Source organism: Limulus polyphemus, unplaced genomic scaffold, assembly GCF_000517525.1.
Source record: "Limulus polyphemus unplaced genomic scaffold, Limulus_polyphemus-2.1.2 Scaffold1027, whole genome shotgun sequence".
In the NCBI taxonomy this organism is placed as follows: domain Eukaryota; kingdom Metazoa; phylum Arthropoda; class Merostomata; order Xiphosura; family Limulidae; genus Limulus; species Limulus polyphemus.
Window position 1 is genome coordinate 208,316 of NW_013666637.1, and position 9,439 is coordinate 217,754.

The 9,439-nt window shown below is 30.5% G+C and overlaps 1 protein-coding gene and 1 long non-coding RNA gene across 3 annotated transcripts in view; both read right to left on the reverse strand.

Annotated features, from left to right (window-relative positions):
- The window catches only part of LOC106461771 (speckle targeted PIP5K1A-regulated poly(A) polymerase-like), a 27,581-nt gene that overhangs the window by 14,637 nt on the left and 3,505 nt on the right, over window positions 1-9,439 (reverse strand). Inside the window, exons 2-4 of one of the 2 annotated variants that reach the window (XM_013921625.2) lie at window positions 6,853-7,043; window positions 6,458-6,685; window positions 3,816-4,028 (exon numbers count right to left, since the gene is read on the reverse strand). In XM_013921625.2, coding sequence (XP_013777079.1) covers window positions 3,816-4,028; window positions 6,458-6,685; window positions 6,853-7,043 — 632 coding nt within the window. Of the gene's footprint in view, window positions 1-3,815; window positions 4,029-6,457; window positions 6,686-6,846; window positions 7,044-9,439 lie in introns of both variants that reach the window. The other variant, XM_022388810.1, reaches the window with a different exon arrangement.
- LOC111086346 lies at window positions 40-1,701 on the reverse strand. Its single transcript, XR_002611077.1, has 3 exons — window positions 1,585-1,701; window positions 591-636; window positions 40-75 (listed from the first exon to the last, which is right to left on the reverse strand). It is a non-coding gene; the product is annotated as an uncharacterized LOC111086346 (long non-coding RNA).

Below are 9,439 nucleotides of genomic sequence, written 5' to 3' on the forward strand. Positions count from 1 at the left end.
AGCAGCCATTTGTACAGTTCCAAAAACAGCAACAACTTCCAGTATTTTATCATCAAAGGCAGGAGAACAGAACATCTATACATACAACAGATAATCCAATTGCACAAGGTTGAGTTTCATAAGATGAAAAAAATGCATTCTTTTTCTTAAAATTATTCAAACACACACAGAAGTATTTACTAGTTCTACTAGGTATTTTGTATGCATAGTGAAATTATTTCTTATATTAAAAGTTTTTTAATAGCATTTAACACAGCAGACTTGAGTGCTAGGTTATGGCCAAGTTACTTATACATGATGAAATGAATTCCTTTTCACAATCATAATAATACACACCCATTTAATAAAAAACATAATAGTAAATTCAATATATGTAAAGAGCTAGTTTTCTTAACAACCATAAATATGATTGGGTTTATGCTTTGGCTCAAACAAACTCGGAAAGTAAGGTTCAGCTATAGCTACAGTTGTACAAATATATTAAGTTACATGACACAACTTTAAAAACTATATTAAAATTACTGTAAATTATCTAGATAGATAACTGTAAATGTGAAATATCAATTTATTAAAACCTTTATTTTACTTACATCATCATCTTTTGTTCCTCCCCAGAAGTTTGACCCTCCACCATAACTATAAAATTAATAATAGAACAAAGAAGAATGAATGTAATTCACACTACCATTTGAAGTCAAAAAATTTGTAAAACCCAACATACATTAGAGGCTTTGTAGTGCAATGGCAATATTAATAAATGTGTTATGATAGTCAGTATGTTGCATTGCATGAAATTACATGCTAGTAATCACATTAAAAATATAAGCAAAAAAGATACTTGAACATGAAAAAAACTGATTTCCCTTAGAAAGACAAGATTTGAACAAGATATTTATCACAAAGTAATTCGAGTTCTCTGCATAACTGAGTTTATGAGAAATAAATAAAAGTGCATAATGAGCAGTCGTTATTATTCACAACATAAGCACTGTATTGATGTGACACTTCAGACAATTGCCTTTTATTGGGGGAGCTAGATCCAAAACTCTTTCTCTCTCAAGGTTTGGTCCAGACTTATTAAATCTCTTGTTACTTAGTTATCTCACAAAGAACGGCTAGCACTACCCATGTGACCAGTCCTTCCCACTCAAAGATAATGGAGGTTGTAATCTTGAGACATCATCTCACCTACCATTTGAGAACACTGCTGTTTACTTTCCTACACAATGTGGATCTTTATAGCCACAGAACCCACAGGCAGACCAGATGAGGTCTCAAGGTATGATAAAAAACAGCCAGAGCAAAAGCAACTTAATGAGTTTCTTGATGAGATGTTATGTGAAATTTCACATACTTAGAATAACTGAAAAATTATGAAAAATTCTATATTAAAACAAGAAGGTAGAAATGCATGGTATGCCTACATACCACACTATATGTATCACTATGTATTTGCTCAATAAAACAATACAAAACAGACAAGAGAATATCGTTAAAAGTTAGAATTACCTACTGTATCTATTCAGTTAAAATTAAAGCCAATACAGATTATTAAGTATAACTCTGCTTTACTATATAACTCACCTACCTGAGAATGTTCAAAACCACAATGCCCTGTAGTGAAGGTAATGGTATTCGATGGCCATCACATTCTAGATGTATTCTCTGTTCTAAGTTTCTAAAACTACGATGCCACAGCTCTTTCCCTCCCAGTACACCATACCACATCAAGTTTTTTGTACGAGATCTGCATTATATGTGTATTGTTAGGAACATAGAAAAAATATATAGAAAAACCAATATAACATTGTTTCTTTCCACTACAGTATGCCTAAATCAAGCCAAACAGCCTGTAATATTTACAAAAAGTTGATTTCAGGTATATAGTTTTTACTGCGTTTTTCTTATTAAACACACTAGTATGGTACAGGGATTCCATAAATGAGCAGCAACTTCAACAGCCATCAATTCATTCCCAAATACTATAAACTGATAAATTAGTAAGTTATAGTATTTCTCCCTGTTCTCCAATTTCCTTCACTTTCATAGGGTATTCTACTTTGAAAAATAGAATTCAAAATTTATGTTAATTCTTTCAACCCGGGCTCAGTTCTTGGGACTGACTTTGTAACCATTTTGTGCTTGTTATAGTTTTGATGCTATAACTTTTAAATTAGTAAGCGAATGTTAACGAAATGTGGCAGTTTATCAGTAAACAGTACAATGCTTTCATATGCAAAATATCTAATTTTTTTATCGAGTCTTAAGGTTTGTAAAGCAATGTTTCTCTCATGCCTTTTTTTTTCTTTTCACATCTTGCCTATCTATCATGTAAAGTAATTTTCATCTTAATATTAAAAATACGTTTATGCATGAGAAAATTTTGAAACTTCATATGCAAAATCTTTTATCAAACATTTCTTAAGAAAAAACTTTATATTTTATTTGTTATTTTCAGTAATTAATCTCTGTACGAGTTCGGTACATTTGACCAATTTCGCAACCACCATAAAAAATTAGGAAATAAATATAAATTATACATCATTCATTCTAGAATGAACAAATATTATAACATAAATGTTTAGACTAAATAGCTTAAACCTCATAACACTATACATTTATTATTTTTATTATATTGACCTTTCAGCCATGCCTGGCTAACAATACAGAAGTTACAATGATGAGGCTCACGTGCACTCATGTTACCGTATCAAATAACATAAAACTGACCTTAGGTTTGTACAAAGTAACTTGTCTTGGCTGAGTTTTAGTCGACAGGTATTTTGTAAACTACATTCACATTTGAATTATTATACATTATATATGTATGTAGATTATTGCTATTTTGAAATAAGTTCTTAAACATTTTTAAAAGAACAGTAAATAAAGAAGTAAAGCAAACAATTATCTGTTCTAGTTACGACCTTTGTACTCAGTTGCTGCTTGACGTAGGTTGCTAAGCCTTTAAAAAAATTGCATGTGGAGGATATGAAACAAAATATTTTTTTTATGTTTTATATATACAATTGAATGACTAAAAAAACATAAATTACTACATTAATACCATACAATTCCACTATGATTTATCAAGCTTAGTAACTAAGATGTATTTTAGTCTTCAAAAAATATGAAAATTCGAAGACTAAAGACACACACTACCTATTTGAAATATTAATTCAAAAGATAGAAATGGCGCAAAGTCCATTACAATGGCTGAGCTTCCGACTGGTTATTCATGTCATATATAGAAGTGCATATAAGGGAGTGTTTCCAAAAATGGAAAGAGGTGGGTAGGGTGGCACTGTGTTTTATTTATTACATGCGCAATATCTTAGCAAATTGAAAAGATAAGAGGCTCTTATTTTATATTGTAGCTTGTCAATATTGGTAACTTGAGTTTCTAATTCATTCAAAACTATAGACTTAGCATTTTGACTTCACAAATATCTAATTTGAACCAGTGTTGCATTCAACATTTCAAGTGACACACAAAAATTGATGTTTATCTGTGATTTTTTAATATTTCATTTTAAATTAAGAAATTGAGTAATATATAATACTAAAATTAGATTTATAATCTACAATCTGATACCAAACTTATTGACATAAATTCATGAGACAGTAGTTCAATGAAATTTTGAATGCGAGTCAACAAAGGAGATGACATGGCCTTTCACCTGTGACCTGTCTTGAAAGGGTTAGACATATATAGAGGGATACTTTTAAAATTTTTCACATGAATTTCTTTAGTCATTGTAGATCATTTTTTCAGTTACAATAATATAACAATTAACATAACACGTCTATTATCTTACTTTTCTCAGCAAATGTCTTATGTCCAAAAATAAGTCAATGTCACAGCCTTTAAACCCAAATCCATTAACACTTGACCCATAAAGATGTACAGTGCAACCTGGGAAAAACTCATCGAGGGCATCCTGAAGGATTCTACAAAAATTGTGTCGCTTGAACTCTTCTTCTCTGTCCAATTCTAATGCATTCTTTAACAACACCATTTGAAGTTCCACCTTAAAAAAGAATGTTAAGAACTTAATATTCACTATTTTTTAAATATGCACAAACTTAACATAATAAAAGTGAAATATGCTTGATCACTAACAATGTTCTACAAAGCTCAATATAAAATCAGAGTACTTCATTCAGTATACATAAAATTTTTAAATGTATAAATGTGAAAACAAAATAAAGCCAAAAAATCAGTTTTACGTTTTTTGCAACATTTGAGAAATGAAAGTGAATTTGTATTATACTTTGTTTTATACTCTGATGCAATTAAAGATCTTTATAAGTGAAGGGGCAAGTGTTTATAAAATAGGAGTTTTTCTTTTTAGTTACAATTACCATGTTCTCAATACCTCACAAATGCCAAGAACCAAAAACTGACCAGAAAAATAACTTTTAATCTCATTCATAACTCACACATAAAAATATCACATTTCACATACACCATTTTCAGTCATTCTTCAATTCAATGACTGTTACAGCATCCTCTGGCTGACACACAAATTTTATTGTGTGTATTTTACAATCTACTTCAGCTGAAGCACACCCACTGTCAGTGGCTTATGAGATGTGTGTGAAAAGTCCAAAGCTGAATATCCTGGCTTCAATCTTTTTACAAATCAACCTCTTTCTTGCAAGACCTTTAGCCTCCACTCTACAACTCCTGGATAACCCTTTTGAAAACAACCAAATACTTTAGTTGATAAAAGTTCTAAAGGGGTACACCCCAGATGAGTGGGTATCACACCAGTCCCTCTATCAAGAAGACCCAGAATCAAATCATTGCCACTACCACAACAGAAACAATTCTTCTTAGGACTTTGCCAAAGCCAACAGCAGATTAGTAGTCAAAATACTGGATAAAAACTAGTTACCAATCAGTATTGCGTAACTGCTAAACATAAAAAAATTTGTTACTAAATAATAATTAGACTTAGGTCAGTGCTTCTCAAATGGGTGAATGGTACACCCAGGGGTTAATGAGAACAGAATCAGGGTGAATGAGTATTATCAATTATACAACAAATTTAAGAGCAAAAAACTCATTATTTATAATTTTATTCTTGTTGTACTTTGATGTAAATTTACATCATAATAAAGAATTTTGAATTTTAATTTAGTGCTTTTTTTTTTCTTTTTTAAAATTGAGGTGTGTGAGCTGTTGTGAAAAACTTATAGGGGTGAATGATATTGGAAAAGCTTGAAAAGCACTGGCTTATGTGACCATATAGACTACTAGCTGTAACAACAATTCAAAATGTAAATTTATGTATAGTTCAAATTTTTTATATGTAAGTTCAAGACATTTAAACCCTTGATTAATATTTAATCAATAAATGTCCAAATTTCACCATAAATGGAAAAATCTTTTCACTGCAAACCAGAATGATATGTTTAATTTTTCATCTTCATAAAAATGTCAAACAAAAAACAACCTGCTAAGTCAGTGGTGTACTTCCTAATTGATTTAACATGCAAAATAATGTAACAAATTAAAAGATATAAACTATACAGTCTTAGTTTTTTAGAAGGTGTACTATGCTAGACTTATGGCAAACAATCTAGCCTTGCAACATATTGAATTCTTTATTCAAAGGCAATATTCTATATAAATTTTAAATCTAGAAACATCTGTGTATAATTGTTAATTAGTTTTAACTTTTTTGCCCATTAACCATAAAATAACATTTCTGTAAGTATTATTTTACATATTAAAACAAGTTGTGGTTGTTTAAAATAACCAGCCCTAGAGGACAAAAACTAAATTTCTTAGATCTAAAAGCCACATTTACTTACATAGGCGATTTGACCAACAATTATTCATCCTTATTATATAAAAATATATTAACCCTTGTGTTCAATCTTTAGTTATCCATTATTATCTACATGTACGTTGGACATTATTAAGGAAAATCCCCATTAACCACAGATCATACTGAATGCAAGTTAACTTATAAGCAGATAAAACATAGAATACTTGATTAAAATATTAGGATGTACATGTAAAATGTCATGTAGACAATGGCATATTGTTGACTACTGTTACATGCAGTCAATTATTTAGATCTCTTAAATTATGTATTCATAAATACCAACACGTAATAGAATTTTTATTATATACATAAGAAATTTATAAGTATTTTATTTTAAAAATATGTAATCATACTATAAGTGGAAGTTGTAATGCTTTTAATAAAAACTGTCACTATATAGACAAAGATCATTTTGCATAAGTGTATCAGTGGTCTGGCTTTCAGGAATAATTTCACAATATGATGAGTAAGTTACTAACATAAAATAATTCATATATAAAAAACACAACAATATTCTAGTACTTCTATGAAATATTCTGATATGAATGAAGTTTACACCAAAAATTAATCTTCTTGAAAAAAATGCTGTGTAACAACAAAATACAAACTTCAGAACTCACTGTCTCAACACAAAGCAGCTTAGACACCACAGCATTATGTTCTATAGGCTGTGCTGCTGCTGCTGTCTCAGAAACCTGAAACTCTTCGTCTCCATCTGGATCTGTCAATAATTTCAGCTGCCGTCTTTTCACAAGAAGTTGATGACGATGAAGGACCAAGGGGCGCCTTCTGTACAATGCTTTGGTAACTGATCTTTCTTCCTTAAACTCCACAAATGCAAATTTTCTCTACACAAAAGGTAAAGAAAAAACTTGTTACATATAGTGCAAATATGTTTTAACATAAAAATAACTAGAATACATTTTTACTTAAAAACAAATAACTTTTTTTTACTGCTCTATTTATTCTAAATTATCTAAGATTATTTTATTCATTTAGAAAGTGAGACTCTTACTTTTTCACTGTCAATAGTCACTTGTTCCACATCTCCTAAAAAGGAAAAGAAATCATGCAATTCTTCCACTTCAGTATTTGGGTGAAAACCTGTGACATATAGAGTTCTTTTTGCTGCTTCTTCTTCCTGCTGCCTTTTAGCAAGATTGGCTTTGTGTTTCTTACCATTAAAGTGAGTGTTCTTTTCTTTGCCTAAATTAAAAAATATAATAATGAAATATCATCAAAATAAATTAAGAATGGGAGACAAGTGGTAAAAAAAAACCACATTTTTCTTACAAATACTAAAGAAAACTTTAGGTCAGTATTTTCAAAACATTTCACAAATATTACAGTAAATTTACTTACCATATATCAACACAAGTTATAACTTTCCTATATTGAAAATTTATTTCTGATAGCTACTTCTCTTACATAAATAGCTATTTTTGTTCAGTGCTGCCCTCTATATGCAAAAATGTTTTCACATGCAACAAGCCTTGAGCTCCCATGTACCCTACAATCAACATGGTTCAACAATGTCTCACAGGTAAATCATCATGCAACATCCTTCTACCAACAGGAGTGTGACACACTTTCCTGATGCATGTGACTTCCACTACTCAATTCTACCAAACTATCACTTTGAGGTTTGGGCAGAAAATGGAAGAACAGGTTTTCAGTGTGAAAGAAGGTAAGTATCTATCAGAAATACATTTTCAGTATAAGAAAATTATAACTTCTGATACGGTACATTACCTTTTCTCACATAAATAGCTAGAATCCCAAACTAAATAGGTGGAGGGATTGGTGCGAGAGAAAGAAAGAAAGTTTTAGATTGGGGTCATAGTTTGTTTTCCTGTGATTTTAATTTACTTGATTTTATGTATTTTTCTTAGTTTATGGATAAAAGATGTCTTTTTATTCTATATATTTTCTTTTCTGGCATTTCTCTGTTTAATAATTTGTTTTATATGATATCTAATTACTTCTTGTACATCTTCATATTGCCACTTTGGCTTTTATTTTATACAGATGGCTAGAAAAGGACTTACTGCCACTGCAATACATTTTAATATCGTAAGCCATAATCAAAGGCTTTCATTATTTTATTTTGCTTACAAATAATGATTTGGACAAAAAAAACATATCATAAGTGTTTGAGCTTCATAATAATTCAAATATCACAATAGAGTTATAATGACCTCGAGTGACCACATATGTTCCATTTTATCATGCAACCAAAAAGGGTTAAATATGAATGGATAACTCAAGAATTATACTGCCACATCATAGTAGAGTAAACATGTAGGTGTAAGATTTTTCATACAGTATTGCAAAAACTTTCATTTTCGAATTGTGAAAACATTTGCAACTAAAGTATACCTGTTTGAAATCTAAGGAAACTTTCATCAATGAAAAGACAACAAATAACTTAAAATTGGGAAAGATCACTTCTAGTCCACATTAGCAATTCATTCTCCAGATTCTTTTAAAACAAGACCTGGTAAACTATGGCAGTAACATCTTTCACAGTCAACAAGCCTCCAGTGACAACAGACAAAGTAGGGGTAGTGTTAGAAACATTGCCAGAACCTTGAGAGAATATAGTAGTCACTGTTACTTGAGAATTCATGGTTGTTGTAACAATTCTCCAAACTATTTTTCTTTTAGTTATTCAGTGGCAATATAGCCTTAAATCAAAGTTAAAACAAACTAAAAGAAAATCAAAGAAAGTAAACAATGGGACAAGGCATTGCAAATATCATGAAAGTGATCAATTGTAAACTTAAAGAAACACGTCCCTTAAAGACAGTGCCTAGAATAAGACTGAAGTTAATTTTGAGTGCAAGTGCTTATGTGGATCTACTGTGCATGGAAGATGTCACTCTCCTATTGATGGAGGGCTAATGTTACATCATGCACTAGTGCATTTCACTTTATAACACATCCTAAGTGAGAGATAGCTCAAGGTTAGTGGCAAGCACAAAACTTAAAAAGCAGACACCTGAAGAATAGTTATGATGTGCAGAGATAAACATATTTCAGGAATAATCTTTTTGATTTAATACTTAACAAATCTTTCAATTCATTATCTTTAACTTTACTCAGCAATTTTATCTATAAAACTTCCTTGAGTTCTCTTAAATACAGTTTCAAGATTAGCTAAGTCATGCACAATAGACTATGATTAAAATTTACACTAAACACCATCATTATTTCTTCATTTAATAACTCCTTTTTGAGACCATTATTGTCTTCACTGAAACCACACTTTCCAATAATTCCTGCCCACATAAGCTTTAACATCTCACTAAGTATAAAGTAACTTTTAGAAATGTTATGATGCCACACTCTAGTCAAATATTAATATATATAATTCCATGAAACATTTTCCTACAATAATAGAAAGTGACAAGCTTGGAATAACTACATGTGCATGTACTTTGTGTAAACCTCATAATTTGAGAATTAAAACTTAATACACCTTCCTATGCTAGATGGAAAATAAAAAATGGATGATAAAGCTAAATATGAAGAAGGCAGTTACCACCTAGTGGTGTGTTCAAATAGTTTAAGAATGACAGCAGGCCCTGTATTTTAAAGCC